This window comes from Lactuca saligna, chromosome 2 (assembly GCF_052625555.1).
Source record: "Lactuca saligna cultivar CGN05327 chromosome 2, ASM5262555v1, whole genome shotgun sequence".
NCBI classification, from domain to species: Eukaryota; Viridiplantae; Streptophyta; class Magnoliopsida; order Asterales; family Asteraceae; genus Lactuca; species Lactuca saligna.
The window spans coordinates 9,866,883-9,888,854 of NC_136418.1; the positions used below are offsets into that span (position 1 = coordinate 9,866,883).

General features: G+C 35.2%; 1 protein-coding gene across 1 annotated transcript; it reads left to right on the forward strand.

The window, feature by feature from the left end:
* The first annotated feature begins 17,992 nt into the window (after nucleotides 1-17,992).
* Nucleotides 17,993-20,767, forward strand: LOC145030674 (triosephosphate isomerase, cytosolic). The gene is made up of 9 exons (XM_078979068.1): nucleotides 17,993-18,149; nucleotides 18,909-18,984; nucleotides 19,120-19,243; nucleotides 19,373-19,457; nucleotides 19,590-19,722; nucleotides 19,898-19,992; nucleotides 20,077-20,155; nucleotides 20,318-20,400; nucleotides 20,520-20,767. The coding sequence occupies exons 1-9, from the start codon at nucleotides 18,111-18,113 to the stop codon at nucleotides 20,568-20,570; spliced, it is 765 nt and encodes a 254-aa protein (XP_078835194.1). The 5' UTR covers nucleotides 17,993-18,110; the 3' UTR covers nucleotides 20,571-20,767.
* The last annotated feature ends 1,205 nt before the right edge of the window (nucleotides 20,768-21,972 follow it).

The window sequence follows — 21,972 nt, forward strand, 5'->3', positions numbered from 1 at the left end:
CAAACTATCTGGCATGCTCATAGAGCCTTCAGCATGACTGGAACGTTGTACTAGCTTATAGATTATCTGGGATGCTCACAGTACCTTCAGCATGTCTGGAATGCCTCATCGAGCCTTCATCCTATCTGGACCGTTCTCTGGGCCTTCGGCCTAACTGGTATGCCTAATAGGCCTGCTGTCTATCCGGGATGCCCTGGATCTCTTAGGCTTCAGTCTACGCTGGTCCAATTCAACCCAACCACACACAACATGTCAACATATTCATAACAGATAAACATACATCTAACTAGTCAACAATCAGACAGATCTTACAGATCACTAAGCATAGCATCTTCCTATATACCAGTATACTTATCTAACAGATCACTACAACACGATATCATACTACCACATAATTGGATATCTAATCTCATAGGTCGGCCTTGGTGCCATTGACCCATGAGTACAGTGAGGAAACTCACCTGAAGCAGCTGAATATCTCATACAAATGCTTGGACCGTTAATTTGGAAATCCACATGTGCTAGCACCATCAAATATCATCCAATTAATAATTGAATCTCGACCCATAATCAAGAATCTAAATTACTTGCCTAATGAACAGGGTAAAAGACCGTTTTACCATTTTTCTTACTTTGCCTAAAACCAAGGACCGATATGGTCTAACTTTCTATTTGGGCACAAAAACAATAATGAATCAAATTCCAAGAAATCCCATAATCAATGCATTGCCCAAGGTCAAAAGTCCAATGGCCCAACAAGACCCAAATCAAAAGGCCTAAATTTTCACATCGTGGAGAGTACGCCCCGCGTACCAAAAGTGTACGCCCCACGTACACACCCTCCAAGCTCAATTTACAAGTCCTTAAAGCATGAAACTCCATTTACACTAAACATACTTCAGAGTATACCCAACGTACTCATCAAGGGCCAAAAATTCATAGTAAGCTCTTATTGGGTTAAGTTAAAGGCATCCAACCACTTCTTTTAACCCTAAATGATGTCTTAAAGCATAAAGTCAAAACCTTTAAGCCTTTGCATGGCCAAAGAGGAGAGGGCTAAATCTCGAAAATCCTTCCTTTCACAACACTCAAACCCACTTAACTCTTGCATGGTTCTAAGGAAACGATCAAGCAATCATTTTTATGGCTCAATACACTTTAAGGCCTCAAAATGGACAGTTAATATGCTTTGGAGTACTCCATACTCACAAAGATCCAAACTTTTGGAAAAAAACTTATGAAACTATGACATAACAAGATCTATGAATAGAGTCATCAAGTTTGAAGCTTTATACCTTGAGAAGTTAGATCAAGATGCACTAAGCCTGGATCCACAAGCTCCATGCAATCCTACACTTCTCCAAGAAGCTCCTTCTTCTTCTATGAGCACCAAAATACATGAAATACCACCAAGAACTTAAGAACCACACCAATGGAGGCTAGGGCTTCATTTCTAGGGTTTAAGGGGATGAAGGCTAAAGATTATATGGTTTAGTGGTGAGTTAAGGTGCTTAAATACGGTCCAAGACCCTAAATTAGGGTTTGGGTCTGACTGGAGTACGCCCTGCATACTCCCTTAAGCATCCTCGGCCAATCTTCCTAGTACAACCGTGTACTCCCATGTACATCCAACATTCTAGGCTCAACACAAGTACCCCCAACGTATACTTATGTATGCCCCGCATACTCGGTTTAACCCTTGAACCACCAAACTTTCAAAGGCCATAACTTCTTCGTTCTAAGTCCGTTTTCGACGATCATTATATCCCCATAATGGTAACGAGAAGATCTGCACTTCTGTCAACTCATTCTTGCCTTAAAACTTTCCAAAAAAAATCCAAAATTCATAAAAAGCCCGACTACCACATTAGGATTATACCCTTGGGCTCCAAATCACCAACTGAATTTTAAGATCATCTATCTGACCTTATGCACATCCAAATGGGTCTAAATCTCTCATTCTCAAAGGACCTAATGTTGGAATAGTGTCCAAGGTTATTTTTGATAATATTTCTAATAATAACAGGGTCCTTTTGGGTTTCCTTAAAGACCCAAATTGAGTAGAATAAACAAATGAGAATTCGGTTTATTAATTATTATGGTTATTAATTAATTAGAAACTTATTGGAAATATATTCTGGGGATTAATTGACAGTTTAATTAATCAAAGGGTTAAATATTCAATTAATCAATAGTTGATTGATCAGGAATATTCTAGAACCCTAAGAAGAAGGGTGGTGGACGAAAATTCCCTCAGGATAAGGGGAATTTCGTTTTAGTGCTATCCCATCCCACATAGGCTTGATGATAAAACCTTAGGAGGTATTCAAGGCTATAAATAGGGCCTTAGGGATTCAATCCTCTTTGCTCATTCTTGGCTTGAAGTTTTGCCTCTTTTTCCTCCTCCCAAAGGGACGATTTCTAACCCTTTTTGGGTTTGTCAAATTGAACCTTATCCAAGTTATTTTTATTCCACTCTATGGTTTCATTGGGTGTGATACCATTATAGGGATTCTGGTTTGGGTCCTCTCATCCAAGCAACTTCATGGAGGATCAAGATCTCAAGCATAGATATCATTGGCTACACAAGAGGTATGTGTTCTTCCCTTGTATTTTTGATTTTCTTAGGGTAAATGTAATTAGCTTGAAACCATAGATCCATAGGTTGCATTTACACTTAGGTATATCATAGATTTGATTTTTCTAGTACCTAGTTCAGAGTGTATTTGATGCGTAGAAAACCTAACAGTGGTATCAGAGTCATTGGTTCATGATTACATTCACCCTAGGTTCATATTTTCCGAAATACTTGTTTAAAATTGAATGAAAGAAGAATAATTGAAAATTTTGTAAGTGTTAAAACCCAATCAGTGTTCATGACGTAAGAGCATAGGGCTCACAACGTGAGCACAACATAATTAGGGTTTCGATTTTTCTTCCATTTTTCAACTTAGAAGTTTTATCAAATATGGATAAATACCAAATTTAAAATAATCTGGAAAATTAATAAATATTATTTAAATATGATTATTTGAATCTGAATATTTATTTATTAATTTAAATAGTGAATTTAAATGTTTAATATTATTTATAATAGGGATTTATAAATTTGAATATTAAACCCTCGTTATTTATTAATTGTTACATTACGTCATCGCAATTAATTAGAATTAATAATAGACAACTAAATTTACAATGTTTTAAATTTACCTCTTGTATTTATATATATTATAATTGTGTCTATTATATTATAAGAATGTTACAATATGCGCCCTCGTTTGTTTTAAATATTTACATTGTCAGTTTTACCATGACTGGTGTAACGTCCGTAGATCCGGGCTAGTCAATTTAGAGACGATGAGCATCAAAAATGAGTTTTTGATGGAAGATTATTTAGAAGGATTAATCTAAACAAAGTTTTATTATATGTTACAAGGGTTCCGTACATATAAAGAACGCCGAAATTCGAGTTATAACGAAGAAGTTATGGCCCGTCGAAGTTTTACGGCAAAACCGGCACGGCACCGGGAGGCGTAAATAGTGAATTTATGGTAGAGTAATTTTTATCCTTAGTGATCTAAACAAAATTTGTAGTATACGTTAAACTGAGAACATACAAAAAAAAAGAGTGTCCAAATCTGACTTTGTATAAGGAAGTTATGAATTTTCTAAAATTTGGCTTTGCAGTGCACAGCTCGAAACTCGAATTTTAGATCGAGCGGTTTTTGGCCTACATGACCTAAATGATAATTGAAGATCTCATTAATAGGAACTCAACGGTAAAAATACAGACGAAAACAGAGTCTGTATGTAGAAGTTATTAATTTTACGCGGACATTTAACAATATAATCTCCTCGTACTGTAAAATTTAAGATCGGTCGAGAATTAGCGTACGGATTCAAAACGAAAGTTGTAGATCTTATTTACGCGTGGATATAAAGAACTTCAAAAATGGAGGTCGTATGTGAAAGTTACAGATTTTAGAAGTTGTAAGTGTGTTGTGCGAAAATGGGTGATTGTCACAATCTTGGCCATTGCTTTCTCCCTAAGTATTGTCACTAGATGGTGACATGTGGCACCAAGTTCAGCCATTTTTCACCCTATAAATAGAACTTCTTCCACCTTCATATTCTTCACACCTTTCCTATTCTTTCTTCTCTTTACTCTCTCTAGCCCCTCCCCCCTCCCCCCCCCCCTGAAAAGCCTAGAGAACCTCCCTAGCACGAGGCGGAAGCCCCGGAGTGCTCGACGGCTCTGAGAAGAAGAGCTTTTCAGCTTGGGAACGCTGCTCCAAGCAAAGCCCGGTTTTCTATAAAACCCGCTGTAAGTGAGCTACGTCTACGCTATTTTTAATATAGCTTTTACTTAATTATAGTAACGTTATTAGGAACTTATAATAAGTACTTTGGCTATTATTATGGGTTATATAAGTATTATTTAATACTTATATAATAGAAATAATAGCTAGATTATTAATTAGTCTCGACGAATAAATATACTAAACTCTAGTGGTAATAATACTAGGTTTCGTCGAAGAAAATTATTTTTAAGAAGCGAAGCGCTATCTGAGTTCGAAATCACCACATTTTCAAGTGAGTGCATGGTCCCTTTCATATTACACATACATATGAAGTATTTAATATAAATTACGTGCTATGTGTGCATATTGTCTGAATACTTGATGTCTATGCTGGTGAAATATCTTTATACACGTTTTAAATAATTTAAATTGTATATGTATTTTATATCTACAAAACGTGTTGGGTAAAACATGGGTAGATGTAATAGTTGCTGTATGACCAAATAAAATAATGAGAGGCCTCGATATAGATGTTATTGATGATCCAGTCTTCTAGCGGAGTATACATGATGACCACAGACTATTCTAAACAGTCCAGTGGAATGCTAGCAGGCTCGCAACTTGTAGGCGTTTATTTGAACTGTGTGCTCACCATTAGTACTCCATACCCCACATGGTTGCCTTATTTGACATGAATTGATGAGGAACCCCCAAAGCATGTGTTGTCACCCTGATGAAAGTACCTTAGACTAGGTCCCTTGTGTTAGATGTTTTAGGGACGTAAAATGAAGATAATGGGAACGGGTAATCGGGTTGTTTGGTTTGATAAACGTAATAAACTTATTTATTGTGGGTTGAAAACCCTATTTACTCACCAGGTTTCTGAACCTGACCCACTCAGTTTATTTGTATCACATGTGTTGATATGAAGTCACATAACACTTAGAGATTAAGGAGATATAAATCACTAGTGATAATGAATGTAAGTTCTGTTTATGCTTATGTTTCTGTATTGACGATGACATCCCAAATGTTTTAAAATGAATAAAAATATTTTTCTTCGTAAATGCTTTGATAACGTATTTATCATGTTTTACTAGGAACAAATTCCACAACATTTTTATTAAAAGAGGTACTCTGATTTTTATAAAGTATAAACAAAATCGGCCTTTTCTGCCCGTGAAAATGGGGATGTCACAACTAGGCCCACCCATTCTAATGTACGAGGTTAAGGAGATCTCTATGATTCCTAATGAGGTCGGATTTTAATATGCTTCACGCGTACCACCCTCACCGCCCTATTGCATTTTGAGAATGGAGTTACCGAAAGGGTTTGATAGTGATAATGGTCAACCTAAAAGTATTCTAAATATAATTGTAAAATAAAAATATCAATTTATTAATAGAATGTAAAGTTCATATTATCCATGAAAATTGCACATTCTCTTTATATTCTATCGATGCAGCACGTAGTGAACCGACACATCGATCTAGAGTATAGTTGAGAATAATATGGAACTCACGAATCTCAAGCGTAACTTGAGTTGGGGACTATGCGATTTTTGCATCGTTAATTCACAACCTATTTAATGTGAATCCTATGTTATCTATAGAAGTTGCACATTCTCTTTATAACTTGTTGATGGAGCTCGTGTGGTTAATTGGCACGTCAATTTGAGAGTATAGGTAGATAATGATATGGAACTCATGAATCTCAAGTGTAACTTGAGCAGGGTCCCACACGATTTTGCATGGTTGATTCACCATCTGTTTAGTGATCTGCGACGACCCCGTTATTGAATCTGAAATGAACATAATCCGAGATTAACATGCCTTTGATAGTCAATGAATCTCAAAGATCTAGGAATTTCTTGGTGATCGAAATTGGCAAAGGGCTTTTCCTACCTAAATAACATTATGGTGTGTTTACAGCATCCATTTACACATCATGGAGCCAAATATGGATCCTAGCCTTCTAAAATAAATTTATTTAAGGTGATTATTTTCTAAGGATAAGTAAAACAAACTATAATGGAAATTGATATTGGATGATGTCTATAACCTTATTCACTAAAGTCTATTGCTATAAAACCTTTTAAAAGGATTAGTTATGATGATGATCAATCTTGTCAAATTTGTAGTTTAGGAATAGTTCTCCGAAAAAAAAAATATTATGCCTCTAATAAAGCTCTTCCTAAGTTCCTCCAAACAATGCATTCTAAACTATTAGAAAGATCAAATTATCAAGTGTATGTTGTAAACTGACTTAATTAAGTAAAATGGAATTTCCTTGAGTTAGGAGTTGACTAGGGTTAGTCGACTAGCTGACATGTCCATATAATCAGTTCACTCTAATTTTGATATGAACAACTTAGAATGTCCATGAAGAATTTGTGTAACATGTTGAGGTTTCCTATTGAAACTAACAAGGCCAATCATATAGACTCAAACTTCAAAACACTCACATAATTTTACTATCATGAATAGAAGTGTCAATAAGAAGAAAGCCAATTCTCCATGGGTTAAAAGGTGATTAGTGTTGGTATACCTAATCTAGGCCCTAATGCCAATGAAAAAGAAAGGATTATTCTAAGACATGCTTTAATAGCAATTTGTTTTCATAAAAAGAAAGGACTTAGAAAGCATATATGACTAAAATATATATTTGAGGTGAAAGGAATGAAACATGAAGAAGTTAATTTTGATCATGGATTACGATCCCTTGCTATTTTCCATAGGATCAAAAGATAGCTAGTTCTCCCATGTTTGGTGATTAATCAAATATATGGATTTATACGGCCATCAGAACACTACTTCTAAACCTTGAGTATTTTACTAAGAATTAAGTACTGACATTTGTAAGAATGTGCAATGGCTAAAATGAAGTAAGAAGACTGAAACATGGAGAAGATAATTTGATTGTGAATATGAGCCTCGCTACTATTCATAGGATCAAAAGACAATTCATTTCCCAAATGTTTAATCTATGGTATTATAATTAAAGTTGTTTATACTATGATTCATGAGATAGTTCTGACTTATTTAGATGTGGAACATTCTAACATGTTAAAAGAAAGTCATGAAATCTATGAAGTTGGTATAGTAGCAATAGTTCAAAATTGATTCAAATATTTGAATAAGGTGTATTATTGTGGTGCAAATATCTGTTGAAATTAGTTTACATAATGGATCATTCGAATTAACCACAATAGGCATTGATTCAAATACATCCAAAAGGTTTGCGTAAATGTATTTGTGGAATCACAGTCTTGGAAACATAAATGAGAAGAGCATTACCAAGTATCCAGTTGGATCAGATTTTGGATATCATTTGACTTGGACTCTCATGATAAATGAAATTCTTATTTATCAAGATAGATGATGAATACATCATTGGGTGATGTGAATATCTGTTGGAATTGGTTTGCACTAATGGACCGTTCAAATAAACCACGATACATGGTAAAACCAACTTCTTATGAACATGAGTCTGGAACCTTTCATGTGCTCAAAGCTCTCAAAAAGCGAAGATAAGAATCAACTGGGCAATAGGATGAGACACTCATAGTGAGCATCTCAGTCCAAAACTTTATCGATCATCTAAGAATTTGTGAAAGAGTCTCACGAGCTATCTCCACCCAAAACACTACCACAAGGAGTGTTAGTTGGATAAAGATACAAATCACTGATTGATTTTGTACTAGATGAGTCACATTATGCATACTAACAGTTCATGGACAATCCCATGAATAGTGTTACGAGAAGTCTTTTGGTCTTGTACCAACTAAGAAGGTTCATGAAACACTCTATGATATGTGAAGTTTGATTCATTCCTCAATAGCACATATGGAAGTCTACGATTATGAGGTTTACACTCGTCTTGAAGCGCTCGACAATCTAGAACTCAAAATAGAGATGTGTTATCTCATTGGAGAACCCATTAAGAATTTTGGATAATTGTTCAACAATCCTTTTGAGAATAAAGTGTATGTTCCTCGAAGGGCAGTATTCTAAGAGAGGGAACTGATTTCTGAAAGGGGTAGGGGAGCTACATTGATCTTGATAAGATTCGTGATTCAACCAATGAAGAACCTAAAGTTGGACCTAACATTCAATTCGAGATTGAAAGAGCTATAGAGGAAACTGACATATTTCCACCTCTTCCTTATAGATATGATATAGGACGTCATACGCCTAGTTATATAAGAGTTTATATTATTGAGGTAAATGATTCACTAGTATGGAGCAATCAAAGTGTACCAAGTATCGGAAGCTATGGTAGGACCTAAAGGCTACAACATGGAAGGAGGACATGGAAAGCGAGATTCAGTCCATGTAGGTTGAAGCTTGGTTGATCAAGCACTTGGCCTTAACCATTAGGCAGAAGTGGATCTTCAAGAAGAGACAAGCATGGATAGGAACAGACACATCATCAAACCAAGATAGGTTGTGAAAGATGTGTGAGCTTAATAAGTTCATTTATGGACCGAAATAAGCATCTCGCAAGTGGGATCATTATTTCAATGAGAAAGTTCAAAGAGTTTGAATTTCAAGATGTAACGTCCCAATTCCCAGGTATCGTTCAAATAAGAATTTAATTGGTTTCAAGGCTTACTCGACGAGTTGGTTTCCCTACTCGTCGAGTAGCAACGGGTTTGACACGCATGTTTAGTGACCTACTTGTCGAGTCCATGAAGGGACTCGACGAGTAGGAGCTGGCAGATGAAACCCTAAATCCTAGGGTTTTGCACCCTATTTAAAGGAGCCTCAGCCTCCTTTGGCCTCTTTACAGTCTTTGAGAAGCTCAGTGAAACCCTAATTTGTGTGGTACTCTTCTTGGTGTGATTTAAGCCTTGGAAAGAAGGTTGGCTAGGAGGGAAAAGCTTGAAGAGCAAAGGAGTTGAAGCAAGGAAGGTGTGGGAAACAGAACTTACCTCAACTAGCATCTTCTGGAGGTATCAAGTTGCAATCTTTACTTCCCTTTCCTTATAGATCTCTTTTCTTTTGGTTGAGTTTTAGGGTTTTATGGATTTTGAGTTGACATGGGGAGCTATGGGCTAGATCTAAAGTTGTAAGTTCAGATCTGGACCCTTCCTAAGTCCTAGAGCCATAAAGTTGTGGGTATGGGGGTGATTGAAACCCTCCTTGTGCATGAAACCCCATTAAGAGCTTAGAATTGCCATTAAGAGCCTTTTTAGCCATGCATACACGTAAAGTTTGCAACTTTATGTGAAAAGCATGCTCTAGAAGCTTGGATCTGTAATTTAGAGCCATTGCATGGCTTAAATGAGTCTGTATGGATTAAGGGCTGAAGAAACTCGGTGAGTCGTATGAAGATGGCTTTGAACTCGATGAATTGGATGAGCAACTCGGAGAATCCGATGAAAATTGTCACAGACTCGGCGAGTTGTATGAACAACTCTGTGAGTCAAATGAGTTTTCTCTAGGATATGTATGCGTGTGTATCCATCGAGTTGCAAGAAGGAAACTCATAGGGTGGCTTAAAAGTGTGATCAAGAATCGGAGGAACTCGACGAGTCACCTCGATGACTCGGCGAGTTGGATAGTGCTTCAAGGAACTCGGCGAGTAGCTGAGGGTGATCGACGAGTTAAGGTCAACATGGAATGTTGACCTTGATATAGGACTTTGACCTTGGCCAGGGTTTTACTAGTGGGTTATGGAGTACCTTATAAGGTTAAGGACTTATGAGTATATTGTACTATGGTAATAGTGGTGGAGCATGTGTCAAGTAACCCGAGAGTTGGAGTTTATCTTCCGAGTCGACATCTGCAAGGTGAGTTATCCTCACTATATCGATAGGGTCTAAGGCACCAAGGCCGGCCCTTTAGTTGTTATCATTACGGTATGCTACATGTGGATATGATCCATTATATCAGAATCATGATAGACTATATGTTATGTTCTTATGATCCGTAGGGATTGATATGTTAGTGACCTACTAGGTCAGTGCTCTATTTATAAGAGATTGCTATGTTTGGTAATCAATGAGATAGATATGTTCGATGTTTTGTATATGCCAGTAAATGTTTTTTATGTGCACATGGTTATTGGCTTGTTGCATGGGTTGAGGCAGTCCTGCTTTGTGCTGAAGGCCTACACACCCTAGGAGCGGTTTGGGAAGACTGTAGGACCATGTGGCGGTCCAGTCATGCCGAAGGCTCGATGTAGATCCAGCTGGACTGTAGGTCCTGTAGGGTGGTCCAGTCAGGTCGATGGCCCAGTATGCATGTTGATTAATTGGTTATTACATATATGGTATTATCAGCGTGGTATTGGTATTTTGGGGGTAGCTCACTAAGCCCTTGGGCTTACAGTTTTTAGTTTATTGTTTTAGGTACCTCAGGAGTTCATGGAAAGGAGAAGGCGTGACCGTACCGCTCCTCATCCTTATGATCTGGCTTTTGGGACACTCTGATTGAATAACGAATTGAAAACACTTTTGTAAACAATTACTATTTGGTTTTATTTATGCTTGAAAAGTTTAAATTTGGCGTAAAATTTTTGGATGTTACACGAGAAATAAAGATAAGCCATATATATATGTCAAAGCTAATGGGAGTGATTGAAATCTTTGTTTTAATGAGAAAGTTCAAGGAGATTGAATTTCGAGAAACATAGATAAACCATATGTATTTCAATGCTAATGGAAGCATTGTAGTCACCCTTATACTGTACATCAATAATGTACAATTCATAGGAAACTATATTCTAACTTAGCAAGTGTAAAAACTTGGTTTGGTATGAGAATTGTTTCGCTATGATATACATGGGAGATACAAGACACATACATAATAAGGATCTATGGAGATAGATCAAAGTGATTCGTGTCACACCCCCAAACCAGAACGACAGAAACGTTCGAGGGCGGATGACTTCTTATGCAATATCATAACAATGAATATAATAGCGAAGAAAGAAAACACAACCATCATCAATATAATTGAAAAAGTTACATCATAGTATATGTTTACATGTTTTCGAAATCAATTACATCATGATGACAAAATATGTTTTTGAACTTGACGCCTTAGCATCCCTGTCCTCAAAGCTGAGCATTTCCTGTTTACTGAAATGCTGAGAATACAAGTAGTTTTGAAAAAGTGTCAACATTTAAGTTGGTGAGTTCATAAGAGTTTTATTTTAAAACGAAACCATTTTCCTTTGTAAAAGCAGTAAAGTTGTTCCAGAAAATCCGATATTTTCCTTAAAGAGTGAATTGAAAGTTTCTATGTTATGAAATAGTGCATCCTAGAATTTCCTATAGTTTCCTTCTATAATCTCCAAGTATATATAAGTTATATAAAATTAAAGTTAGATAAAACGTCGAATGTAATGGGTCTGCCCTAAGCCCACAACCAAACAAGGAACAGGAAATAAAGCGGACCCACAAATTCTAAGTCGATCACGACTAAATTCTATATAACTCTAGCATATACACTTAGTAATTATGGCTGAAAACTAACAATTCTAGATAGAATGTAGTCTTAAAAACCAAATATCGATACTATGCCTATCATAGTTCATCAAGTGGTGGTAGTGGACATAAACTATACATATCATAATTCACCAAATAGTGGTAGTGATACTGAACATGAATTATGCATATTATAGTTTATCCAACAGTGGTGGTGGTAGTGAACATAAACTATACATATCATAATTCACCAAATAGTGGTAGTGACAGTGAACATGAAGTATGCATATTATAGTTTATCCAAATTGTTTGTAATGTAATGCAACCTAACTATACCTACTATAGTTAGCGTATTTGTTGGTAGTGTACACTTATTATAGTTTATTGTAATTACTAGTAGTAGTGGAAAACCATGGTATATGATTCATATCTTCGACATAAGGTAAATAATATGTATTATCATTCACATGTATTCAATTAGTACTATCCTTGTCATGGTTTACCAATTGTTTGTATGTAACGGATGTAAACTTTGTTTATGACAATTTATTATTTCACCATAAAACCCATTTTTTTTTTCTGATGTATGTCTAAATACCAAGACAAAATGACACATACTGTAATAATATATAATCACATAATGATACACACCTTACTCAACAAGTTACAAGGTGTGAATGGAAGTTGTAAGCTATCAACTTGTTTTTAACATTTCTGTACTGTTTTGGAAAAATCCCAAAAAAATCATACAAAGTCAAAAATTGAATTCGTAAGCTCTGGGAGTTTAGAAAACGTGTCTAGTTTGTTCATAAAATTTATCATGATTTTTAGATGTCTCTAACTTGTGTGTAAATGTCCATATTCATAGATTGGTCCAGATTCATCGCTACAGTAATAGGCAGTTTTGTAAAAATCACCATAAATTGTAGAAAAACTGTATGCAGATGTGCAAGTAGTCATTTTAAAGGTATAAACCTTAAATATTTTCATCTAATACAGTTTTGAAAACTAAAATGTTTAAGTTGACCAAAACAGTCCGTGAATGGAGTTAAGCTTTCCTGATGAAAGCTGTTGGAAAAGTTTAGTTGTATTCTTGGTGTTTTAACTTGTATCCCCCCTTAAAACATAAGAAAACATGAAAAGATAGGGGTATGAACTCACTTTGTGTGTTCTTAGTGGATGGATGTTGAAGAAAAGGAATGCTCAACTCAAGAACACTTAGAAGATGCCTTGATGAATCGCGAACCTAACATGAAGGTGACGATGTTTGTGTGAGATTTCTATGATTTTGAGTAGAAGGAAGTGCAATAACCATAAGAAGGGTGATGATACTTACCAAATGTAGAAGGAAATCTTGATAAATGTCTTGGAAATCTCGAAATTGAGAGAGAAAAGATTGAGAGAACAGTGTTTGATCTTTTGGTGGAAATGAGGGAAAATGAGTGAAGTGAGGAGAGGGGGTGGGTTGTCCAGCTCTTAGGATGTGAGAATGGCAGGAGATTAATGGAAAAGTACAAGGAAGTGACTAGGTATGGTGGGGAGGGGTGTGGGCTAGTCATGGAGTGGGTGTGGGTGGTTGCTTGTGTCATAAACTAAAGAAAAGTCAACATTCCACCTCTGGTACTTCACCCACTCTTATTGGATAAGATTTATCCCCAAAAACATGATTAATTAATAAATATGGGGCCTTATATGTTAAAATAAAGTTTTGGGTGAAAATCCCGCGTTAAAATGATGAAAAAACGGGCTTAAAATGAAGTCGTAGTTGAAAACCAGGAAGAAAAGCTGAATCTGCGACGCTTCTCACATGGGGGACCGAAGACGCGAGGGTTCGCTCCTTAGAGGGTGGGACCAAACTTCGGTTGTGTGCATAGAGGCGAAATGGAGCGAAGGCAGAAAGAGAGTTCGGTCCGAGAGGACCTTCGGGTTCGGTGCTCAGGCGAGGTTTGGTCCGTAGGGAGGAGGTTCAGTTCTCCTGCTTTCGGGTCTACAGCAGTTTGGTCCTTAGGGTTTCAGTTTCTATGGGCTTCGGTCCTTAGGAGTTCGCTTCTATAGGGTTCGACCTTAAGAGGGTTCGCCCCTAAAGAGTGAGTTTCGGGTCCTTAAGGCTATTTTACCCGTTTTTACCCCGATTTAGGTGATTGTTGACACGATTAAGGGTCGGGATGACCCGAATGATTTCAAAAAGTTATAGGAACTTTTGAGAGAGATTTGGGAGAGATTTTTAATAGACAGAGATAGAGTGAAAGATATTGGGAGAGGCTCCTTTTGTGACCTTTTTGAGTGCTTGGCTTCGCAACGCAAGTTCCGTAAGCCCCGTTAAGTCATGTTTAAGGATCTTATACACTCCCAATGAGTATGCAACCTTGTTTTATCTGTTTAGTTCATTACTTACCACAGTTTTAGATTAAGGAAATCTAGATATACGAACTTTTCAATTGGTGATTTCTCATTAGAATGTCGAGTTGTACAGTAATTACATAATATAAACCTAGTATACAAGGGTTAACTGAGTTGACTGGTTTGACTTGTTGACTTTGTTTGACTTTGACCTGACCAGAATTTGACGGTTGTCTCAATTCGTTTGATTAAGCAAAGGTATATGAAATCTTGAGGAAACTCGACATGCATGACTCAAAAACGAGTTCGTGCTTATATGACATCACATTAAGCAATACTAATGTCCTAGTTCTACTATTGAGCTAGAGGTTATGAGTCGTGTCCCACAGACTTCCACTATGGGATCAATCATATATGTCATGACATGTATCAGATCTGATGACTCGTATGCCTTGAGCATGACAAGTTAGATTAGATCAATTTAGCAAGAATCAATGAATCAAGATCAAGAACATTATTAAGTGTATTAGGAGGACAAATGAAATGATCTTGATAGTATGGAAAAGATCATTGTAAGAGTTGCATTGATTCTAAACTTCTAAACTGATAAAGACGATTCTATTTGCTGTTGAAATTCGTGCATTTACTGAATATTGAAGTATTGGCTTGGAAGATTACCAAGTAATACACCATAGTGGATTTGACAAACTTAGAGTATATTGCATTTGGTCAAATTGAAAAGAAGACAACGTGACTGAAAGAGATTCATTAGTGACATCTTTGTTGAAATTCAATCATTGATGGTCCTTTTGGTGGCTCTTTGTGACTTTAAGGGTAAACTTACCTTGAGTATGGATCCCATGGTTACACAAGCTCACATGATACATACTCAGTAAGTTCCAACACATTTGATAGTGAGTCAAATGTAAAGACATCATAGTCAATGAGTCATATCAAAAGATAATCTTGTTCATCCATTCCATAAGTGAATGTCATTGACCAATTCTGATAGTCAGACATAGTCAAGAGGAATTAGATTTACAAATGAATTGTCTTGAACACTTTTATTTTAGTTTGTTTTAAACTTGAGAACTTAAAGCAATAGAAGTGTTGATTCAATTTGGTGATTATTAAGTGGAGATCTTAATATATGATGGAGTTTGATCATTTCAATTAACTTATCATTGTGTTCTCCTTTTGCATGTTTGGAACCCATTTTTCTGATTATTAATTTACTCAAACATCCACATTCGGTCATACTCTTGGAAGTAAGTAGTGATTTAAGACTGCCATGAGTATTAGTGGATTATCCATAGTGATTAGACATAACATACAGATTGCGCTAACACTCATGAGTACTTAATAGGGATTTAAGTATTGGACCAACTCGCGCTTAGATATTACTTCATGGATACAATCATGAGTAATTCAAAGACAATAATATCTTCTATTCTTCAAACCTAGATATATGTGGAGTTTTGCTCTATGAATTTGTTATGCATTGGTCTACTTCAACGCTATTCGTAAATGGTATTTACAAAGGGTATGTCTACGTGTGACATGATGAAACAGACAAAAACTATGTATTTGAAGTTTATTTGTTCCTTCTGCCTTAATAGGAGAAGCGATATTTATGGGGCCCTCGATGATTTAGTGTTGACATCTAAAGTGCCTGGCCGAGCCCTGACTGGAATTGATGTGTTCAATTTAGTAGTCAGATGTAGTCATCACAAATCTATATCGGGAAACATAATCTTGAATTCTGAGATGACCATTATCCATGTCTCGAATTTATACATATATCATAGAATTAAGGGATAGTTGATTACTTATTTAAGGGTTGAATTTTGATTAGATCAAGAGTTCGGCAGTTGCATTGGATGGCTAACTCTGTTGATTATTAGAGAAATATTGGTCCTCGTATAGTTGATAACCTGTCCAAGTGGGAGATTGTTGGAATAATGTCCAATGTCATTAACTATTGCTAATATTTCTAATAATAACAACGTCCTTTTCGGTTGCTCTCAAGACCCAAATTGAGTAGAATAAATAAATGAGAAATTGGTTTATTAATTTAATAGTTAATTAGAAACTTATTGGAAATATATTTTCGGAATTAATTAATAGTTTAATTAATCAAATGGTTGAATATTCAATTAATCAATTATTGGTTGATCATGGAATATTCCAGAACCCTAAGAAGAAGGGTGGTGGACGGAAATTCCCTTATGATAAGGGGAATTTCGTTCTACGGCTATCCCATCCCACATGGGCTTGAGGGTATAACCCTAGGAGGTATCCAAGACTATAAATAGGTCCTTAGGGATTCATTCAACCTTGCTCATTCTTAGCTTGAAGTTTCGCATCTTCTTCCTCATCCTATAGGGATGATTTCTAACCTTCTTTGGGTTTGTGAAATTGACCATTCTCCTAGTTATTTTTATTCCACTCTTTGGTATCATTGAGTGTGATACCATTAGAGGGATTCTGGTTTGGGTCCTCTCATCCAAGCAACTTCATGGAGGATCAAGATCTCAAGTATGGAGATCATTGGTTGTACAAGGGGTATGTGTTCTTCCCTTGTATTTTCAGCTTTCTTGAGGTAGATGTAATTAGCATGAAATATGATTGTAATGAATGTGAATTGGTTTTAAGCAAATTCGTTGAATTATTGTTGTTGTGCTCATGTTTTTTGTTGTTGTTGTACAAGTAATCAAATGAATTGAGTCGATTTCAAGCAAATTCGTTTAATATTCATCATCGTTGAAGTTGTTCATTGTCTGTGATTATACATGCCTGGGTAGTGTTTGATTAATTGTTTTAATATAATTTTTATAGAACAAATATGTATGTATATTATAACCTCTTGGTGAAATATCAATACATTATAACCTTATGCTATGGTGGGTGAATTTTTGTCTCATTTAAATATGTTTGTGATTTTACAAGGACATGAAATGTTTGAGTAAATGCCCAAATGAAATCTTAATTAGAAGGTATAATATCTATAGGACAATTTTTAAAGACAGTCATAAAAAATGTTGTCAATGGGAAATATAATCATTTTGTATTATCAGTTAGATGCAAAATCAAACAATTCTAACCTAGCTTCTAACCTGTTTTCTTTGAAATTCACATGTCACACATATGAACGAACTTGCAAAGAATTTCATCTTAATTTGTGTTGTATGCATTTTCCATATTTTTATTAGAAATGTCTAGGTAGACTTGATTTGACAAACACAATTTATAATCAATTGAAAACTAAATCACATCAACTTATATCAAATTAAAATAAAATTAAAAAAAAAAAAAAAAAAAAAAAGTTGTTCACCGAACAAAACAAGAAAGAACTAAAACTGAATCTAGAACCAAACTCATGCAAAAGTTTAAACCGCATTCAAATGGAAGATTATAAAACGATATCTTCCAAGTTTGAAAAATAAAAAACCTAAATAAAACTGGTTCAATTTGAGATTTGACATGGGTGGACAACCGATTTTTTTAACTATCTTAAATTGAGATTTTTTTCTTAAAAATATATAGAACTAAGAATGAATTTGATATAAATTTTTAAGAACGACAAATATAAGTTATATAACCGTACACTTTGATTTGACTTTCTTTATGGGTTTGGACCTATTTTTGCACACCATGAATAATGTTAATGGCTGGAAAAATTAGTAAAATTCGAGATAAACAAGAGAAATAGGCCCAAATCCACCAAGCAAACCCAATCCACCGTGAACCGGTTTTCTGTTGCATCAAAGAAAAACCGTGAGCTAACTATAAACCGGCTACAGTACTAATTTACTAAAATACTCCTCGACATACATCACTCAAGTCCCAGAATAAAGCATATTCTCGGATCCTCTCACCTTTACCAAGGGTACTTCCGTCTTTTCACTAATCTGGCGATCCACAGATTCGATATAAATAGGCGATTCTTATCTGTGTTCTGCGTTGGACTTTACCAAATCTCATCGGAGTTTTCGAGTTTTCTTTCTCTGCAAGTCGAATTTTTTTGATCAAAATGGGTCGTAAGTTTTTCGTTGGTGGTAACTGGAAATGCGTAAGTATCTGATCTCAGTTCTTGTTGTAAATCAAGCACATGAACGCAAATTTGATCCTGTTTTTAGTTTATCGTCTATGATCTAGTTAGATTCGTGTTTGATGAACTATACTATTTTTTTTAATCGCAAAGTTTTATTTTCACTGTATTGACAAATCTGATTTTCGAGTGAAGTAAGCAGGATCAGATTCCTCCTTGATGAACTCTTTTAACTTAATAGTGTACTCTTTTTTAGTTTCATTTTCACTGTATCAACGAATCTGTTTTTCGAGCTAAGTGATAGTAGCCATATGCTCTTATCGAGGTTCGATTGAGTAGATCTTTGATGTGCACATTTTGGATCCAAAATTAGTTCGAGAAAATGTTTTCTGAAAGGATCGGGTAAAGGAAAATCAGAGACACGCATAAATTAGTACTGATTTGATGATTTCTTGTCTACTTTTCTGCTTAATGATAAATTTACTGGAAATTTATCGTCAAATGAATTCAGCATGCTTTGCATTTGCTAGATGATGCGATCACGGTTTTATGGATTCGTAAAGCGAGATAAATTTCATTTTGATTATGGATTTAAAAAGTGATAAGTTTGATTAAAAAGTCAACAGTGATGATCTGATTTCTATACAGAAAGAAATATACTCTTTGAATGTAATGGTGTTTCTCTGTTTTAGTGTTAACGTATACTTACTTGTGGTAGGATATAATATGAGTATTGAATTTGGAAATCTCATTTTGCTGATTTGATATTTCATTTGGTAGAATGGAACTGCCGAGGATGTGAAGAAGATTGTGGCTACACTTAATGCTGGTCAAATTCCATCCACCGATGTTGTTGGTACGTAACCTACAGATGATATCTGCCCCAAGTTCTTCTTCGTGAAGGCATAGATCTTATATGTATAACCTGTGAATCTTGTAAGGTATTCATCTTATTGATGTCTCAAATCTCAACAAACCTTTATTCTTGCAGAGGTGGTGGTGAGCCCTCCTTTTGTGTTTCTTACCTCTGTTAAAAGTGAATTGAGGCCTGAAATCCAAGTTGCAGCTCAAAATTGTTGGGTTAAGAAGGGTGGTGCATTCACCGGTGAGGTTAGGTATGTTTCAAAGTGTCATTTATCAAATTACCATCCTTTTTTTTTTTTCCAAAACTTTTCAATTTCCTATCTATGATTTCTTCTTCTTGATTCTTACTAAATACTGAAATTGGTTTTCTATATTTACAGTGCTGAGATGCTTGCCAATTTGGGCATCCCTTGGGTCATCCTAGGTCACTCTGAAAGGAGAGCCCTTTTGAATGAAACTAATGAGGTACCCTTTTCCTTGTGTAGATTTTACTCAGCCTATTCAAATCGTTCACATTTTTCCTTCTGAACATCTTAATCGGTGTTGTATGCAAAATAACTGAAAAAGTTTTTTTTTTTTTTTTCTTGTTTCATTCAGTTTGTTGGAGACAAGGTTGCATACGCACTTTCTCAAGGTTTGAAGGTTATTGCTTGTGTTGGGGAGACTCTTGAGCAACGAGAAGCTGGAACCACCATGGAAGTTGTTGCTGCACAAACCAAAGCAATTGCTGGTAATTATTTTAAAACTAAACTTTGCTTCTACTGTATGTCAAAAATCAAAATCTTGTTTTATCTTTGATATAATAAGTAACTTGCACTCAAAAGTTATGTTTTTGGTGTTTAATGCAAGAAATCACAATATGCCTTTTCTATGTGATTCTGATTTTAGTAATTATTTTGTTGCAGATAAAATCTCAAGTTGGGATAATGTTGTTTTGGCTTATGAGCCAGTTTGGGCTATTGGAACCGGAAAGGTTGCATCTCCAGCTCAGGCTCAAGAAGTAAGTGGGACCCAATAATTGCATGTTTTAAACATAATAAATAGTAAGAATTTAAGTTTCATTTCTCAACTTCCAATGTATCAGGTACATGCAGGATTGAGGAAATGGTTTAGTGACAATGTCAGTGCTGAAGTGTCTGCTTCAACCAGGATTATCTATGGAGGTATATCTTTATTATTAATCTTTTTCACTAAATGATGTGTTTTGGGTGGAATTGGAATTTGTGATTTGGTTTCATGGACAGATATGTAAAATCACAATGTATTTTCACCATTTTTTTTTGGTGTAAAAACATTGGCATGACAATATGACATTGACATTGCAGGATCTGTGAGTGGTTCCAATTGCAAGGAATTGGGAGGACAAACAGACGTTGATGGTTTCTTGGTTGGTGGAGCTTCACTCAAGGTAAATTCTTGCTCTCTTTTTTTTTTTTTTTCTTAATCAACTATTTTGTATAATGATTAAATCTTTGTAATTATTTATTTGAAAAAGTTTCTAATTGTTTGTTTGGTTTATTATAATAGCCGGAGTTCATTGACATCATCAAGGCTGCTGAAGTGAAGAAGAGTGCATAAGTTTTTTTGTACAACTCGCCAAGGGCTTTTTAGTAATTGTATTTTGTTGTTTGAAATAAGCATATGACAAATGTTTGGTGAGCACTAACAAGTGACACCATGTGGTTTTTTGGTCAATAACTCAGCACTACGTTGTTCCTTTTTGTGAAAAGCTATGAGATGGGTGATATAAGAACCACCAGAAATTGATAATTTTATAGTTTGTGTAGACATTTAAGTACCATTTTTTTTTGGGGTATTTTTCTTTTTGCTTATTCTCATGTTGGCATATATGAATGCATCCTTTTTTGTGTGTTGAGAACTCTTCAAAAACTTTTGTTATTCTGTTGCATTTATGTGTTTGAGAGAATCTTGAGATGAGCATCGCTTGGAACTAGAAAACAACCGGATGAAGGGATTAGAAGTGATGAAAAACCTAATTGAAAAGATTATTGAAGCAAAGAATAAAAGTAAGTTTTATTAGTGGAACTCGAGTATGTGAAAGAGCTTTCCAATTAATCCTTAATTCTCAAAATACGATCAGGTAATGATGAATAGTGAGTTTCTCATGTTGGAGGGTGTGGTAGAATTTTTTTTTTTTTTTTTTTTTTTTTCACTATAGTTTCTTTGCCACAAACTAGGCGTGGTGTCACATTTTTTAACAATATAATTTAAATAAAAATTTCAATTTAATAAAAAAAATATTTCATTACTTAAAAATAAAAAACATAACATTGTATCACTTAAAAAATATATATAACATGATATTAAAAAGTCTTATATACTTAGAAAATAAAAATAACTAGAAATTTTAAAGGTGTAAGCATAAAAAACCACACAACAACCTATTAAAAATAATTAGAAATTTTAAACTTATTTAGCATAATGTTTTCTAATGTCAACTTTCATCGCCAAAACAGTTTCAAGTTTCTTCCCGGTCATGTGCGATGTGTCTATCAATAGTACTTTCATGTCACTATCTCTTTGTTTCCGAATGTCGGTTTCAGAAGCAATTTGCAAAAATTTATCTGTTCTTTCTTTTATATTTCATATCGTCTCCCATTTCTTTAAGTCATCTAAATCTATTGTTTTGCCTTTGTCTTTGTCCTTTCTCATTAGTCATAAAGGTTGTATAACTTGAACGGGTTCATCATCGTTGAGGTCGAACCCAACATGAACATCTTATGTAGTGTAGTCAGATTCAAATGTTCTTAACGTTTTGAACCATTATCGATATGCTCGGCAGATGTTTTGTTCATTTTTCATTTTTTGTTATCTTTCACGACATTTCAAAACTCAATAAACTTTAACGTTTTCTTATTTTCTTGATGGTACACTTTTAGAGCTCTCTTCAAAATCACCTCATCATTTTCTCCACTTTTTCATTAACATTTCATGTTATACAAATCAAGAAACAAGATGA